Consider the following 19,240-nt stretch of genomic DNA (forward strand, 5'->3'; position numbering starts at 1 on the left):
GACAGACACCCCCACCATTTGTGTCACACATGCAAACACACACATCCTGAGTCAGTCTGCTACACACAATCACACACCCCATTTGTCACCCACCCATAGTGCGTGTGGGCGTGTGGCACAATCTCCTTCACACTTCTCTCTCAACACATTCTTGTATTACTGCTGTTGCTAATACTCACACATCTTCTCTACTTTTATTCTTTCAAAGTGTGCTATTTTACTGTTTTGACTGATCTATGCATTTCATAAGTTTTGGTTGTTATACTGAAATTTAATTCTTTGAATACTGTGCTCTAAAATGGCTAACCTGTCCTGGGTGGAGTAATTATCCATGTGGTAATTTTTAAAATACATATTATATCTAGACTATATTTTTGTTTCAGGTTTTGCCCATCTGCACATGCCTCGGAGCACGTGGATGGAAAAAGAAACTAGAGAGAACACCGAACATTATCCCCACCAAACCCAACCCCAGGGCTTCCCAAGATACACAAAACAAAAGAACCCAGGAAAACCCATCATCTCTGCACCTAACACTCTTCCTGAAGTAATATCGACACTCAGAAACCATCCTCAAACCACTTAGCACAGGAGCACCAGTTTTCTCCAGGAATTCTACATTAACTATCTCCCTCAGAACACCATCCTTGACACCTTGGATGTCATCTCCCTATATACCACAATCCTTCCCCATGACAGCACTGGAACTTCTCTCAAATAGCTACAAGGTAATGGACAAAACTAAGACATCCACCTCAAACACGTCAACAAACACGTCCATGTTATGCCCACCTACAACAATTGCACATTTAACAATAATCACTGTGTCCAAACTATGGGAAGAGCTCTTTGTAGTAGGTTGGCTGCCCAAGATGCCTCTCTTTTCACAGGCCACCTCAAGAAAAAAATTCTGGGAAAATACACATTAAAAAAATCAATGATATGCCTGAGATACACTGAAGATATTTCCATTTTCTGAGTAGATTGCCTAAACTCCCACACAGATTTTCAGATATTCAACCAGCAACAACCATCTATCAGGTTCTCTCTAGAACATTCACATATCACCATTAAATTCCTGACTGCTACTATCAGATTCAACAGTGGAACCTACGGACAGCTATATATAAGTATCCACATCACAACACTTACCTCCATAGATCCGGTAACACCCCCAGGCACACCAAGAAATCGGTTGTCTACAGCTAGGCACACAGATATAACAAAATATGCTCTTAGGAAAAAGTCTGAGAGATATAGCTTCATTCTCTAAAAAAGCACTTCACCAGAGATATAGATTACATCATGGAAGGGCACCCCAAATGCCCCAAGAGAATTGGCTTCAATATACAAACAACTGTACACCCCTAATTTGTCACATACCACATACACTGGAATTCATATGGGGTATCAGCAATTAAAGCCCTTACTTGATGCAAACCACATTCTAAAAGAAATCTTTTATGAACTTCCTCTACTGGCCTTTAAGCAACCCCCCAACCTTTCTAAGTCCATCATCAGAAGCAAACTCCACATGGACCAGAACACACCATTTAAAGCAACACCAGACCTTACCAGAACAACAGATGCAATATATCTCCACTGGTACCACAACACTTTCAAGACCCCTGGGTCGTGCACATGTCAGAACTCACCCGAGACATTTAATGCCTCAAAGTAACAGAGACTCACTACACTCTCAAATGAACTAGCACAGCAAATTGATAAAAGGCAAAACATCTCATCACCTATTTGTGAACATTTTTCATAAAGCAGTCACTCCATGTGTGACCTCTCAGCCACCGTGATCAAAGCAAACCTGGACAATCTCTTCAAAAGATAAGCCTGGGAACATAAAATAATCACACTGTAAAAACCCACAAATCATAACTTTGGAAAAGACACTGATTTTATGTTCATTATAATAATTTGTATCCTAGTAAACTTCTGTCATCCTCTGAGTGCAAAGATATTAATTTCACACTTCATTTTTAGTGGTTTCCTGCCACATCTGTTAACTCCTTATGTTTAACTATTTGTCTTAACCAGCATTTAGCGGTGACACTCTGGTTACCTTTTCCAGACACGAAGAAGAGCTCTATGAAACTTGAAAGCTTCTCTCCTCCACCAACAGAAACTGGTCCAACTGAAGAGATTACCCTCACCCACTTTGTCTTTGCCTCACCCACAGTATCCCTGGTTTATATTTAATTAGGACACCTGAACTAACACACCTATTTTAGCAAATATGACAAGAATGTGTCATCTTGGGTCAAGCCATCAGGATTATTGTTTTACGTCTCATCTAAAAGTTTATCTCTGGGGCAACGAATTATTGCATAGAATCAGGTTGAGGCATTGGTGGAATACTATCTCAAAGAGCTCACTTACTAGAGCACCAAGAATTGTCCTTAAAGATCTCCTATTCAAATTAGAGGAGGAAAAAGGTGCACATTTGTAGCTGACTAGTTTATCCACTCTATTCTATAGATTCACACTGATTGATAAAGTTCCTCAGAAGGTTTTGCTGCAGGCGAACCTACATCAGCTCTAACGTCTCGATTCTGTGGGTTATTAAGAATAATATTACAAAATAATTCAAAATATGGATAAATTGCATTTATGGTTAGTGTTTAAGCTAACAAAGTCAGCTGCACTCTCAAATTCTAGGACCCTGATAAGCAGGGCTCGAGAAATAATGCAATCTACTCGCCTGTGGCGAGTAGACTGCAACCCAGAAGAGCTGGGTTTGGGCGATCTGCGCATACGTAGATCGCCAGACAGTGCAGCTGGCAAGTGGGGCTCACCGCGGTTCGGCAAGCCCTGCTGATAAGAGATACAACGCTCTTCCAACAACTTTCTACAAAGTTAGGTTTCAAGAATCTACACCAGTGTTTCCCAATTTTATTTGGCCATGGAACCCTTAGAGTTGCCTTAAAAAAAAAAAAAAAAAAAAAAGCCCCTGCCGCGTTTTGTTGAGCAATAAATAAATAAATAAATAAATAAATAAAAAGCACTCTGCCATGGCTCTGTCTCTTTAACACGGGGCCGGGGAGTGCCAGCTCTTCGCGGAACCCTTGCTTTCGCTTCGCAGATTCCCAGGGTCCCCCGGAGCACCAATTGGGAAACACTGATCTACACAGATATACAAATCTATTCTCCTGACTCATCTCAGTGTCAGACCAGGTATATTGTCAAAAACCAGAAATTTAAAAGGGTAAGAGAACTAGGGATAGGAGCAGAGAGGTTTTGCAAGGAAAAATTTGAGGACCAGTCTTGATCTAGCTAATGTTTATTGGCTATTTTTGCCATTTAAGTTAACAATATCAGCAAAATTCATGAAGAGGACATGTTTGGACTAGATACCAAATATGTATAATGGACTAGGATGAGGGAAGGAATGCCATCATGGTTATATTCAGCCACATATATAATCTGTCTATATTATTTCCCTAGCTTGCAAAGGTGCTATGCAGTGTTATACACACATTTTTGTAAAAAGCTCTGTAACACTTAAGAGATTTATTGCATGCAGTATGCAGGCATTATTATATATATGGTCATATACGATGTAGGAATGGGACATTACTAAACATGAAATCAAAGAACAGGATATAAAAAGTAGAAGCTACATACATGTTAGCGTCAAGCATCTCTGGCTCATTTTGTACCAACAAAAGCGTCACCTCCATTAAACTTGTCATAGCAGCTTCTCTTACCCTGTGGAAATGAAGTTCAACAATTTTACAATACATGCAGATACAATTAATCTAATCAAACAAATATGGTGGCAAAAAAAATCAAGGTTGGGAGCTGAAAATAGGCACCTAAATAAATGTATTACATTCAAAATGGTTGAATACATCTTAATTCAAAAGGACGAGCACTCACATTAACTTCTGCGAAACTATGGATTTGGAGACCTAGCTTTAGGCACCCAATGTAAAAAACTGTAGCCATTCATAGAATCACAGAACACTAAAACTGGAAGGGACCTCGAGAGGTCATTGAGTCCAGTCCCCTGCTCTCACGACAGGACCCAGTACCATCTGATCATCCCTGACAGATGTCCATCTAATCTGCTCATAAATATCTCCAGAGATGGAGATTCCACAACCTCCCTAGGCAATATATTCCAGTGTTTAACCACCCTGACAGGAAGTTTTTCCTAATGTCCAACCTAAACCTCCCCTGCTGTAGTTTATGCTCATTGCTTCTTGTCCTATCCTCAGAGGCCAAAGAACAATTTTTCCTCCCTCCTCCTTGTGACACCCTTTAGGTGCCGGGAAACCGCTATCATGTACCTTCTCAGTCTTCTCCTTTCCAAACTAAGCAAGCCCAATTCTTCCAGTTTTCCTTCATTAGTCATGTTCTCTAAACCTTTAATCATTCTTGTTGCTCTTCTCTGGACCTTCTCCAATTTCTCCACATCTTTCTTGAAATGTGGAGCCCAGAACTGGACACAATACTCCAAATGAGGCCGAATCAGTGCAGAGTAAAGCAGAAGAATGACTTCTCGTGTCTTGCTCACAAGACTCCTATTAATGCATCCCAGAATCATGTTTGCTTTTTTTGCAACAGCATCACACTATTGACTAATATTTGGCTTGTGGTCCACTATGACCCCTAGATCCCTTTCTGCTTACTCCTTCCTAGACAGTCGCTTCCCATTCTGTATGTGTGAAACTGATTGTTCCTTCTTAAGTGGAGCACTTTGTATTTGTCCTTATTAAACTTCATCCTGTTTACCTCAGACCATTTCTCCAGTTTGTCCAGGTCATTTTGAATTATGACCCTATCCTCCAGAGCAGTCGCAACCCCTCCCAGTTTCATATCATCTGCAAACTTAATAAGCGTACTCTCTATGCCAGTATCTAAATCGTTGATGAAGATATTGAACAGAACCGGTCCCAAAACAGACCCCTGCAGAACCCCACTTGATATGCCTTTCCAGCAGGATTGTGAACCATTGATAACTACTCTCTGAGTACGGTTATCCAGCCAGTTATGCACCCACCTTATTGTAGCCCCATCTAAGCTGCATTTACCTAGTTCAGGGCTACTCAACTTTGGAAGCCCCAGGGGCCACAATGATACTCACAGCACAAGAGGAGGGCCGCAACTTAAGTGTGGTTGCATATATGTGTAAATATATATGCAAATAGCTTCTCACACTGACGGGCCCGAATATAAAGATTAAGGCAAGACTACACAACACGCAGGCCCCATTTAAGTTAGTTCAAATACTAATAAAATGCAATAATTATCCGATTTTCACCCATATGACAACATTTTTAATGAGCAATGACAGTCCAGGAATTTAACTACTAAGATGCATATCAACAGAAGATCATTATATTGGTTCGCTATTGCGGAACGTGTTCCCAGTTGAGGTCATGTTCAAAGGATCCCACCCATGGGCAGCGTGCTGAGCCTCGCATAAACCCAAACCGCAACACGGGCCGCAAACAAACGGGCCACGTGTTGAGTAGCGTTGGCCTAGTTTATTGATAAGAAGGTCATGTGAGACCATATCAAATGACTTACTAAAGTCTAGGCATATCACATCCACCACTTCTCCCTTATCCACAAGACTCGTTATCCTATCAAAGAAAGCTATCAGATTGGCTTGACGTGATTTGTTCACAAATCCATGTTGGCTGTTACCTATCACCTTGTCATCTTCCAGGTGTTTGCAGATGAATTCCTTAATTATTTGCTCCATTATCTTTCCTGGCACAGAAGTTAAAGTGACTGGTCTATAGTTTCTTGGGTTGTTCTTATTTCCCTTTTTATAGATGGATACTATATATGCCCTTTTCCAGTCTTCTAGAATCTCCTGTCTTTCATGACTTTTCAAAGATGACAGCTAAAGGCTCAGAGACCTCCTCTATCAGCTCCATGAGTATTCTAGGGTGTATTTCATCAGGCCCTGGTGACTTGCAGACATCTAACTTTTCTAAGTGATTTTTAACTTTTTTTTAAATTTTATCTTCTAAACCTACCCCACTTCTATTAGCATTCACTATATTAGGCATTCCATCAGACTTCTTGGTGAAGACCGAAACAAAGAAGTTATTAAGCACCTCTGCTATTTCCAAGTTTCCTGTTTATTATTTCTCCCTCCTCACTGAGCAATGGGCCTACCCTGTCCTTGGTCTTCCTTTTGCTTGTAATATATTTATAGAAAGTCTTCTCGTTTCCCATTGATCGTGTTTAGTTTGATATCAGTACATTTCATATGTTTGATAGCAGCCTTCAACTACCTAAAAGAGGATTCCAAAGGGGACAGAGCCAGCCAATTCTCAGTGGTGGCAGATGGCAGAACAAGAAGCATTGGTCTCAAGTCTGAGGTCTCTTCCAATCCTAATCCTCTGTGAATCACTTATAAAGTGATAGTAAGAAAGTTATACTACTTAGAAAATAAATGATGAAATTCAATATAGCAGCTTAGAAATCTTTCATCATGAAGTACAGGCAGTCCCCGACTTACGCTCCGCACTTACGAACGGGGCTTTCTCGCCCCGGAGGTCGAGGTGGCGGATTGCTACCTGCGAGCTCTGGGGCGAGAAAGCCCCGTTCGTAAGCTGCTCCGGTGCCCCTGGTCTGCTGGAGACCGTCTCCAGCAGACCAGGGGCACCGGGCGGGTTCCCGCGCTTCTGAGGCTTTGCCAGAGCAGCAGACCATAGGCACCGGGACTGAAGCGGCAGCCGCGGTGGGTCCCGCGCCTCTGAGACTTTGCCAGAGCAAAGCCTCAGAGGCGCGGCACCCCGCTGCCGCTGCGGCTCTGCTCCCCGTGTCCCTGGTCTGCTGGGGGGGGGGGCAGCTAGTGTGCCCCCCCCTCCCCCCCCCCCCCCAGAAGACCAGGCTTTTGTTTTGGACCCTGGGGCAGAGCAGCTGGGGCGCTGCCGATTGGTCCTGCAGCGCCGCTCTGGGTACTACTGGACCAACCCGGCAGCACCCCAGCTGCTCTGCCCCAGGTCCTGATTCAGCTGCTGCTGGTCAGTTTCAGCAGCGGCTGAATCAGGACGCCTGGGGCAGAGCAGATGGGGTGCTGCTGGGTTGGTCCAGTAGCACCGAGGAGCAGCGCTACTGGAGCAACCCAGCAGCACCCCAGCTGCTCTGCCCCAGGCGTCCCCAAGTCAGCTTCTGCTGAAACTGACCAGCGCTGACTACAGGAAGCCTGAGGCAGAGTTGCTCTGCCCCGGGCTTCCTGGAATCAGCTGCTGATCAGTTTCAGCAGCAGCTGACTTGGGGACGCCTGGGGTTCTTAAGTTGATTCTGTATGTAAGTCAGAACTGGCGGTCAGTTTCAGCAGCCGCTGAATCTGGACGCCAGTTCCGACTTACATACAGATTCAACTTAAGAACAAACCTACAGTCCCTATCTTGTACGTAACCCGGGGACTGCCTGTATTTTCTCTCCTTCATAGTATTAGATACTCATTAGTCACCCCCGTAGACAGATTGTTTGCTGGGACTTGTCCAATCTGTTATAAGGAATGTTTCATTTTTCATATGAAAAATAAAGTTGATTAACCTTCCCACACATTTATCAAAGATTCACCTTCTTTCTCACACACACACACACACACACACACACACACACACACACTCTAAAGAAAATGTTTCTTTCACACAGAAATTGAGATTTTTTTTCCTTGTAGGTCTTCCAAATAAGCCTTTTTGTTTGAAAGAAACTAAAACTGGAAACAGACATCAAGGGCCAGTTTTTAAAAAGTACATAGCTTCCAATAGCTCCCACTGAGAAGCTCTTTCTTTAGTTACCTGTTATTGTTGATTTTGGCTGGCATTGTCAAAGGAGCTTTTTGGGAGGTTAGCACCCAATTCACACTTGAATTTCAATGACAGCTACATCCCTGAAGCTCCTTTAAAAATCCCAGGCTCTACTGAAAATGTTATTTTTAATTCAAGGCAGAAGCAGAGGGAGGAACGAAAAAGAAAGTTTATCATGGGTTAACTGACCAAAATAGCTACTGCAAAACAAACTAGTCCACATGTACACTCTTATTCCAGAATAAGAGGCTGCACACACAAGGTGCTATTCTGGAATATACCTCATGTAGACAAACCTTAACAGTGAACAAGTAGGAGGAAAAAAAGACAGGCCCAGGTTATCACCTGCCTATGTATGATTACCAGTAAGGGATTTGTACTATCATAGTGGGGGTGAGCCTAAAGGAGGTATAGGAAGGAGGATTCTTGTCTATTTCTAGTTGCTATTTCTTATGTAATACAACACAAATAATCAAATATTAATTTCTGCATGTAGGCATTACGTGATTGTGAATGAGAAATAAACTTGTTCACAAGACAATCGCTATAGAAGAGGTATTCCACTCTGGGTGTGAGAACCTATGTTCTAAATTGATGGCATTGAATTAAAATGGCCATGTTTGGTAAAACGCCAGTTAAAATGCCTGTGCAGCAGCATTTACTATTGAATGTACTTAAAATGGCTTCTGAAAATTCCAGCACATTAGGAGGAATGTCAAAAATATTTTTGCCATAAGGCCAGTGTATCAATAGTTGAATGGTAGATGCTGGCAAAGAGAGGACTATGTTCTAGAAAGTAATTTACCCCTAAAACTTAAAAAAAAAAAAATTAGCAAATGCATGTTTCTGGGACCATGGTCCCATCACATTGTATCCTCAGAAAGTTCTACATTTCACCTCTATGAGACAGTATAATAACCATCAGCATACAGTAGAACCTCAAAGTTATAAACGGACCAGTCAAGCAAATATAGTACAGTATTGTGTTAAGTGTAAACCACTAGAAAAATAAAGGGAAAGCAGCATTTTACTTCTTCATAGTAATCTTTCAAAGCTGCATTAAATCAATGTCCAATTGTAAACTTTTGAAAGAACCACCACACAATTTTGTTCAGAGTTATAAACTTTGCTGAGTTATGAACTTTTGTAGCTGTTGTTCTTCCGATGTGTTGCTCGTGGCCATTCCATTTACGTGTGTGCACACTGCATGCATGATTGATGGAAGGCTTTCCTTCCGTAGTACCCGTTGGGCCAGCAGGGGAGCCCCCTGGAGTGGTGCCTCCATGGCAATGCATATATACCCCTGGTGGCCCTCTGCCCCCTCAGCTCCTTCTTGCTGGATCACTCCAATGAAGGGAAGATGGGCAGGTGACAGTCTGCTCAGTGCCGATGACTCCCACAACAAGGCTGGTGCATTGTGTGTGACGGCCACCCTAGGAACCTTGTGAGAAGGATTGAGGGGTTCCTATGAGAGAGCTTCATGGAGCTCAGTACTCAAGACTGGCGCTCCATCTGCAGACACGTGAATGAGCTGTTGCATGCCCCCTGCACTGAGTAGACAGAGAGAGAGCACGCTACCCCTCATGTTCCATTGCTTGACCCCACTTGTAGTTAAAGTTAGACAGCTCACCAGAAGTGCCCTCCCCAGGTTCATCAATGGCATGAGAGACACTGGGAGGGGGCAGGTGGGAGGGAACAGTTCCAACGTCAAGAGCGGCTTCTGGCTAGTCTCCTCCTCTTCTTCCTCCTCCTCCTCCTCATGACCCCACTCTCCTGCAGGGTGATGTCAGGCATGTCTGGTCCTGACTCAACGACAACAGTAGGGGAGCTGCTCCCCACCACGAATGGCATCCAAGTGGTCGTAGAAGCAGAACGGGTGAAATACCACACCAGAGCATCCACTCTGCTCCTTGGCCTTCTGATGGGACTGCTGTAGCTCCTTGATTTTCATCCTGCACTGCCTGAAAGTCCTGGAATGGCTTTTCACCGCGAGGCTGGCTGCGATCCTGCCATAGATATTGGCGTTCCATTTTTTGGTCCTGAGTTCAGAGATGATGGACTCATCTCCCCATGCATCGATGAGGTGTAGGGTCTCCAAGGCATTCCAGGCTGGAGCTCTTCTGCACCTCTGGGAAGTGGAGGCCATGGGAGCAGAAGAACTCACCATCGTTGCAGCGTTGGATGGATTGGCGTGGAAGTCATATCCGCGTGTCCTGCAGTGTTCTGCTTGCTCACAAAGCTGGCCAGATGAGATAAGCCAATCTACAGTTCTAGTTTTTTGGTTTTTTTTAGTTCAGTGGGAAAGCAGTAGATATGCAAGGTGTTACCAGAGCAGTCATAGCCGATAGCTGCGGGAGGCCTCCTGAAGGCCAATGGGCTCAAATTTCTGGCAATGCAGCATCTACACTAGCATAACTTCAGCCACGTATGGTCGGGCCCACTCAGTCACAAATAAGGCTTTCAAATAACCTTGGAAGAGCTTTTTATTTATTTTCAGAAGGTATATGAAACACAAAAATGAAAAAGAAAAAAGCATTTCAGGACTAGAATGTTCTGTTTATAGTAGGGCTGTCAAGCAATTAAAAAATTTAATTGCTATTAAATGCGTGAGCCTCCCCCTTTGAAATGCCTCTGTCGCACATCAAAGGGGCAGCACAACACATAGCCCAGGATCAGCTGGAGTGCCCAGCTGATCCTGGGCTCCACATTGCACTGCCCCTTGGTAATGTCGCCCTGGCGCCTCAAAGGGGCAGCACATTAGGAGCCTGGGATCAGTTGGATTGCACGTCTGACCCCAGGCTCCACCTGAGCTGCCCCCTTTGAAGCGCCAGAGCAGTGCTACAAAGGGGCAATGCAACGCAGAGCCGGGGATCAGACAGACACTTCAACTGATTCCCGGTAGAGAAGTTAAAGACTAGTCGACTATCTGATAAGCAAACGCTTAAAGGATAGTCAGTCGACTAATGGACTAGTCTATTCCCCACCCCTTCTTTGTTGCCTCCATCATAGTGTTTCCCAAACTATGGGCCGCGGTCCGGTACCGGGCCGTGGGAAAAAAATACCAGGCCTCAGCATGGCTGCCAGGGTGTTCTGGGCTCCCGGACTACCCATGAAGCACCAGGTTCCCCAAGCCCTCAGCCGGGCTGGGCGGATGCAGCCGTATGTTTCAGGCTCCCGGAAGAGGCATAGTGAGGGTTACCAGGTGAGCTCTTATTGCTGGCTGTGGAGGGGGGCTGGAAAGCAGGGTCAGGACAATGGAGCTCCCCAAGGGAGATAGGGAGGGGAACTGGCCGGCAGAAGCAGGGCTGGCCAGGGGGACGGGAGCAATGGGGCTGGCCAGGGGAGATCACGGGTAGGGGGAGGGGGAAACCGGCTGGAAGAAGCAGGGCTGGCCGGGGGGGCAGGAGCAGTGGGGCTGACCAAGGAAGATCATGGGGGGGGGGGGAAATCGGCTGGCGGGGGCAGTGAAGCTGGCTGGGGAACCAGCCAGCGGAAGCAGTGCTGGCGGGGGCAGCAGGGCTTGCCAGGAGAGATCGGGAGAGAATCGGCTGGTGGGGACAGCGGGGCTGGCCCAGGATGGGGGGGGGAGAGGGGAGAGAATCGGCCAGCGGGGAGCAGGACAGTTCAGGGCACATGCAGATCCTGAATAAAAATGGAAAAGCAGGGCCTTTTAAATATCCCCGCTGCTGACAGTGAGGTTTACAGGCACTGCAATGTGTCAGAATGGAGAGAACCTGGTGCAGTCACCATCTGGAATGAGAATATGGATAAAAAAATTCCAAAGATGGCGTCGGCTTTCTGAAAATAAATGAGCCTCTTTTCAATACACGATGTGGTGGTGCAGGGTTTTATTGGATTACAGTCCATTTTCCCAATCCATATTCCCTTAACTTGCTGGTAAGAATGTTGTGGGTGACTGTACCAAAAGCTCTGCTAAAGCTGGCCCTGGGGGCTTTGGGAGGACCAAAAGCAATGTATTTGCATATTTGTAATTTGCGTAATGAATATTCAAATAAATGTTACCGGTTCTCTGAAAGCTCGTGAATGGATTTACTGGTCCCCGTGTCAAAAAGTTTGGGAACCCCTGCTCTATCAGATAGAGGAAGCAAAAGGGCAGGAGGGGTACTTCAAAACAGCAGCACCACACAATTGTGCAGCACTGCTGCTTTGAAACCCCAAGGCGACTTTTCAAAGGGGCAGCCGTGGAGCCCCGGGGTCAGCTGGGGACTCCCCAGCTGATCCTAGGCTCCACGCAGCATTTCCCCAGCTGACCCCAGGTTCCACATGGTACTTCCCCGGAACCCGGGGTCAGCTGGGGAGTCTCCCGCTGATCCTGGGTTCCGCGTTGTGCTGCCCCTTTGAAGCGCTGCCGCAGCAGCAGTTCAAAGGGACAGTGCAGCATTAACGCTTGCGATTAACGCATTAAAAATGTAATGTGTTAATCCTTGACTGCGTTAATCGCAGGCATTAATGCATGTCAATTGACAGCCCTAGTTTATAGCTCATATTTTTAAAAAGAAATAGGTTGAATTGCAGAATTTTGTGTTATTTTAGCTTAAGTTGCTGGTGGAAAAGGGGCTCTGTAAATGAAAGAAAGCATAGTCAAAATCTTTAATGAATCAAATTGTACCACGGAATCTCTATGGGTAGAAAGTCCATGCTTACATAATAAGAGTATAGCAACAGGAATAAACTACAGATCACCTGACCAAGACAGTAACATGACTGTGAAATGCTTGGGGAGCTAGTTTAAAGGAAACAAAATGAAGTATTTTTCCACACAAGTCTCAGTCCAGCTGTGGAACTCATTGCCAGGGGATGTTGTGAAGTCAAAAGCTGTAACTAGGTTAAAAGAAGAATTACATAACTATTGACGGATCTATCCTCCATTAACTTATTAGCCATGAGGGTCAGAGATGCAACGCCATGCTCTGAATGTCCCTAAGCTTCTGAGTACGAGACACTGGGACTGTATGGCAGGGGACAGGTCATTCAATAATTATGTTATTCTGTTTATTCCATCTGAAGCATATGCCATTGGCCACCGTCAGAAGACAGGATACTGGGTTACATGGATCAGTGGTCTGATCCAATATGGGCCTTCATGGATTGCTCCAAGAAGTGCATCCACGGACTTCTGCATGCAAAGGAGAAGGAGATGCAGCTTGAGCATTTATCTGGAGGTGAGCTCACCCAGGACAAGAGAGACCTGCTATGACTATCTCTGTGTGGAATCAGATCATTGTACAAAAGACTTTGTTTTGAATGTGTAATGAAATAAAGGGTTTAGAAATTAAGCTAACCAGTGAGGATGAAGCTGGAGCTTAGACAAAAACCCGCGCATGTCAGGATAGCTGGGATTCTATCTTACTGCTACGATGGTAAGAGGGAACTAAAGGAAGGTTGCAGCTGTTCCACCTTTCACACCTTCACCAGGGACACTACCTAGCAAAAGGTTCCAAGCTTGCACTGAGGAGGAACATGCACCTACTCCAGGGTCCATCCTGATGCATAATCAAATAAACTAAGCTACTTGCAAGCCGAAATGGGTGTGTATATTTGCACTTTGTTTTCCCCAGCTCAGAGAACGGCTGTTTAATTCCTGAAGAACTGAAATGTTTTGGGTCATGCACACTGAAATATTTCATATGTACAGAACAAAAGATGACTTGCATTATTTTTTAAATTGGGTAGCTGTCCTTCCAGGATCACATTTTACATATTTTTTTCTGGATTTCACAAAATGAAGGAGAAGATGCAGTCCTTACCTCCCCTTTCTTTGCCCATTTCTCAAGGAATGCAGAGCTCTTCAACCAGTGAGTGACCTAATCACTCTCTATTTATATAAAAAAACTTTTTCCTGTGGGATGACGGAGTGACATCACATCACTCTGCATCCACAGGAACAAGCTGCACTCATTCCCAGCCTGGGCGCTGCGGCCCTGGCATGGGGACCCTCCCCTTTCCTCCCCAGAGGCCGGGGAAGAGCCCTAAGCTGCTGCGCTGGCTTGGCTTTGGCCCTCCTCCGGTGGGTGGCTGGTGGGGGGCCAAGAGACCAAGGCTGCAGTGGGGGTGGGGAGGTGGCGAGAGGCCGGGGTTGGCTGTGGACAAGGGGTGGGGGCGAGAGGCCAGGGCTGGCTGCAGTCCTGGCCCTCCCCTCCCCAGCGGCTGGGGTTGGAGGGGCGAGAGCCCAAGGCTAGTACAGCCCCGGTCCTCCCCTCCTTGGCGACCACGGGGAGGCGAAGAGGTTAGTGAGCATAGTGAGCAGGGGTATAGCCCCCTAGTATCCCAAATTCTGTGCACTTTAGTGTCTAAGCTCAATTAGGGAGAAAACTTCTTACAATGTCTTTGGTTTATGTCCTTTTTAAAACCACACTTTCTATCCCATCTCACTGAAGGAATAATACAGACCCTTCTCAATTCACTAAGGTAAACTGTATGTATTGAACAATTTCCCACCTTGTTATTACTCTGTACATATTAAGATTTGAACACCAAAGCACAATTAATGCAAAACTTTAAAGTTATTGTTTTTACCTGTAAGAGCTGAAGCCACTGAAACTGTGAAATCGAGATAGCCAAAGACTACTATGCCTTTAAGAAACATACTATTTAATTTTTTTAAACCAGGTGTTTTAAACTGAAAGAAATAGGAGCACCTAACAGATTATACAATGGCTCCCTCTGCTGCCCACTCAGCCACCTAAAAAGCTGTGATGGGACGCATTCTTATTTAGTTGCTCTTTTGGGCAGAGGCATGACTCAGAGCATATATGGTATTTAAACATACTATAAGCAAAGGGTGAACACTGGAAAGATGTGATGACTTTACTTATTCCTGCACTTGAGGATAACACCCTCACAAATGACTCACATTTACCTTGAGGCTTTATTCATCACTGGAAAAAAAAAAGGATGGTAAATGCCAGAAAAGGGCCACATGCGAGGTTTGTTTGGTTTTTTTTCCTGAGGCAAAGGTAAAAAAATTACTGTCCTCATTTTCTACACTGTATTTATATCTTGCCTCACTCCAATCTCCATGCATTTGGCGATATTTATTTTTTTCCCATTTTAGCTTTCTGAAAACCACTGAGTCTGAATGGGCCCTAATGACAGATGTACAGGAGTGGTAACAAAATACAAATAGAAAGGAATTTCTTTTTTTAATCTCTAAATATGTGAGGCCTTACCATGCTCCAACATCGCCTCGGCTGTCTGTGGTGTAGTCACTCATACCATTCAGTAACATTGTATAGATCTGAACCACATTATCTTTGCAGACAAATTCATCCTGTGATCCTTCTCTCTTCACACCAACTGTCTGACAAACTCTGTAACAGAGACATACAAAAGAAATTCTAAAGAAAAAGGACAAAATTATGCCAGCCTTTGTTTTGTTCACACTCTACTATTTTGGACATACAAACTTCATGCCTTCTGATTTCATAACTTCTGATTCAACAGTGAAATAGTTGCATAAATGAAATATTTGCAGGGACTTCAAGTGACAAGGTCTCAAGGATAGTAAGGGCTTGTCTACACATATGGTGCTGCAGTGGTGCAAGTGTGCTGATGTAGTGTGTTAGTCAAGCCATTACTATGCCAATGGAAAAGCTTCTCTGAAAAAAGCAGTATCTATGTTGATAAGAGAAGCTTTCTTTCCAATATGATGCAGGCTACCCCAGTTGATAGGTCAGTATAACTTCAGCACTCAGGGCGGTGGATTTTTCATGCCCCTGAACAACATAGATATGCCTCTGTTACTTGGCAATGTGCCTAACACATGGGTTTTTATTTGTAGGATAAATGCAAAAAGCAGCACAATTATTTTACATCTCATCATCCTGACTATTTCCTGACCAAACAGGTAGAGCAGAGGAACAATGTGATGTCTGTATACACCATCACAAAGATGTCCAGTGTCTTTTATTTTATGTTAATTGTGAATTGGTATTTTTTTAAACTGCACTGAGTATCTAATTTATGCTGGGAAAAGATGTAATCAGTCAATTCGTCAACCTTGAAAATGTTCCTTGAAAGAAAAAAAATGAAAATGCGAAATACATGTATTATTTGGGGCTTTTTATGTTATTGAAAATAAAATGAAAAAACTCAGTTCTTGTCTTTAGTACAGGCAGTCCCCGGGTTACGTACAAGATAGGGACTGTAGGTTTGTTCTTAAGTTGAATCTGTATGTAAGTTGGAACTGGCGTCAGCCGCTCCTGAAACTGATCAGTTTCAACTGCAGCTGAATCTGGACGCCAGTTCTGACTTACATACAGATTCAACTTAAGAAACCCAGGCGTCCCCAAGTCAGCTGCTGCTGAAACTGATCAGCGGCTGATTCCAGGAAGCCTGGGGCAGAGCAACTCTGCCTCGGGCTTCCTGTAGTCAGCCGCTTGTCAGTTTCAGCAGCGGCTGACTTGGGGACGCCTGGGGCAGGGCAGCTGGGGTGCTGCCGGGTTGGTCCGGAGCGGCGCTGCGGGACCAACCCGGCAGCCCCCAGCTGATCTACCCCAGGGGTAGGCAAGAAAAGCCTGGTCTGCTGGGGGGGCACTAGCTGCACCCCCCCCCAGCAGACCAGGGAGATGGGGGTGGCGGGACCGCCCAAGTCCTGCACGGCTTTGCTCCATCTCCCTGGTCTACTGACCTGGGAGACACGGAGCAAAGCCGCAGAGCACGCGGGCAGCGGGACAGTCCAGGCGCACCGTGGCTGTCCCACTGCTGGCGTGCTCCGCGGCTTTGCTCCCCGTCTCCCTGGTCTGCTGGTCGGGAGACGGGGAGCAAAGCCTTGGAGCACGCCCGCAGGGGGACAGCTCAAGTGCGCCCATGCTGTCCCGCTGCGGGCGTGCTCCAAGGTTTTGCTCTCCATCTCCCTGCAGACCAGGGAGACGGGGAGCAGCTTTTCTCGCCCCGGAGGACGGGGGCGGCGGACCGCGGCGCATCTGGGCGTCCCGCCGCTCCCGTCCTCCAGGGCGAGAAAAGCCCTGTTCGTAACTGCGGATCCGACATAAGTCGGATCCACATAACTCGGGGACTGCCTGTAGTCCAGGTTAGTACCATTAACTTCCAGTTCATGCAAAGGGAGAGCTTTCCCCCATGCAACTGACACATTTGACTGATTAAAAAACAATGATGAAACCTCCACAGTGGTTCCACACAGCATTCATCAGTCTGATGAATAGGATGACAGGTGGCATCAAGAATGGATTTAAGTGAGATGAATAGCGGGGGTCCATATGACCCCATGAAGAATATATAAAAACCCCTCTAGGAGTTAATCCAATATTACCATGCTGTAGTGATTCAAAGTCAGATAAAAATAAAGCTGGCAAAACATACTTTGCGATTGCTTTTAAGCCATCTCTTCTTGATTCTGCAAAGCTCACATGTTTGTCAGAAATGCAGGTAACTTTTTTCAAACTTTGTAAAACCTGAAAAGAAACAAATACGTATTCACAATATGCTTGCGATGGATGCTCGATTTAAAAACACTGGAGAATGAAGTTAACCATTTATCCACAGAGCAAGCACTTCACAAGCCTTAGGTCGTACAAGCTTCTCTACAGAGAGCCCCCTGAATACACCTTCCCTTCCACATGGACATGCAACTTTTTAGGGCAAAGAGTAAGGCCCTTCATTTCCATTTCTTTTTAATTTCCTGGAGTTTACCAGCGGTTATTATAAAATTAAAATGTGCATGAAAATTAGTGCAAAAGATTAACTTCAGTTTTCCAGATAAATATTGGGGTTAATATTATGGAGCAGGGGACAACAAATAGAGATAAGTAAGGGTAGACGAAAAAAAGAGCTCAAAGCATGGGCCCGGTGCTTGAACCAAAGTAAGTAAGAGTTATACTATAAGCAATAGACAGGCCATATCAAAAGCAAATGTTTGCCTGCAAGTCCGTGTTTCTTGGCACTAGAACAGCTAGCATGACTAAAAGCACGTGAAGTATGTAAATATATTCCATCAGGACATGATAAAATAGTTTGAAACGACAAGAGTGAAAGCATAACAACAGGCAAGTGAATGCTTTGAAGGAAAGTACAAGGGGAGGTATCAAACATGTCATTAATGCGTAAGATGATACATACGGTATGTATCATAGATTGGAGTACCTCGACTTAATTCTTTGGCTGGCCTAAGGGGCAATAGTGAAATCCATACCATCAACTGAGCTGTGTCCATTGTTCCAGCTACAAATACGTAGGGGCTCGGAGGCCATTTGGCTACCGATATCCATTAATGTACTTCATTCAACAATAAACCTGACTTGGGTGCTTTTGTATCTTATTTGAGCCTGTGGTCTTTGGAGGCTATTATGCTAGCTACCTGCGCAGAGCTGGCACAGTATACTGAGGGAGCGTTCGAAAACACACGCAGCCGAACGTTTATCATCACTGACAGAACAGGAGACCTGTCAGGATGCCACACCAGTGAATCCTGAATTTACTGTATTGCTGTCCTGAATTACTACATTGGCGACCCTGACCGCCGATCTAGTAAGTAAGCAAGATGACCACGGTAAGAATCGCTAACATGGCAAAAAAACACAACTTAGGGAACCCGCTCAGCTCCTCCCCTGAAAATACCCACAGTGTGATAAAATATGAATCCATTTGATTGCCAGTAATGGGGGGTCCATTTGAGTTTAAATGGGAAAATATGGACTGGCATTTGTAAAGCAATGGTAAAATCTAAAGCTCTAAAGAACAGTAATTAAAGTAAAAAAAAAGCTAGAACTTTGCAATTAATGTCTATGGCAGTAAAATGGCTTAAACAGCATTCCACTATACTAGCTTCCCAAATAAATGAAAAAACTAAGAAATAAAGGAAGCAACACAGGCTGTTGAGCACTGGAAAGCTGTTCTGCTAACAGGGCAACAGGTTAAAAATATATATTGCCGCAGTCTAGCTGTTATGAAAAGCCTGAAATAAAAAGTTTTAAAAAAAATTAGCTGACTGAAGAAATAAAAATAAAAATTTACCCAGGAAAAGTAACCAGGAGGTGTGGGGGCTAGTTAACCTCATTCATTTTCTGAATATATGTTAAGCCAGGGGTGTCCAAACTTTTTTCAAAGAGGGCCAGATTTGAAGAAGTGAACATGCGTGAGGGCCGTCCCCGCACTCTCAGTCCCAAAGCGGAGGGCCCGCAGGGTAGGAGGCGGGCGGAGAGCGCAGGGCACGCCGGCCTCACGGCGGCCCGGGGGCAGGGCGAACCCGCAGCCGAGCGGGGGAGCGGGGCTGCGGACGTGCCCTAAAGGGCAGGCTCTAGGACCGCGGAGGCCATGGGTGGCGGCGGCGCGGCTGGAAGCGGCGCGCTGGGCGCGCCAGTTCAAAAGAGCGCTGGGGAGCCAGGAGAGGGGGAGGAAGCGGGGGCCGTATTAAATCGGAACACGGGCCACAATTGGCCCGCGGGCCGGACTTTGGACATGCCTGT

The 19,240-nt window shown here is 45.2% G+C and overlaps 1 protein-coding gene across 3 annotated transcripts in view; it reads right to left on the minus strand.

Annotated features, from left to right (window-relative positions):
* The window catches only part of TBCD (tubulin folding cofactor D), a 261,696-nt gene that overhangs the window by 49,994 nt on the left and 192,462 nt on the right, over positions 1–19,240 (minus strand). For all 3 annotated transcript variants that reach the window (XM_075903520.1, XM_075903521.1, XM_075903522.1), the window contains exons 29-31: positions 17,139–17,230; positions 14,987–15,127; positions 3,637–3,720 (exon numbers count right to left, since the gene is read on the minus strand). In XM_075903520.1, the coding sequence (XP_075759635.1) occupies positions 3,637–3,720; positions 14,987–15,127; positions 17,139–17,230 (317 nt within the window). The remainder of the gene's footprint in view (positions 1–3,636; positions 3,721–14,986; positions 15,128–17,138; positions 17,231–19,240) is intronic.

Source organism: Pelodiscus sinensis, chromosome 20 (assembly GCF_049634645.1).
Source record: "Pelodiscus sinensis isolate JC-2024 chromosome 20, ASM4963464v1, whole genome shotgun sequence".
Taxonomy (NCBI): domain Eukaryota; kingdom Metazoa; phylum Chordata; order Testudines; family Trionychidae; genus Pelodiscus; species Pelodiscus sinensis.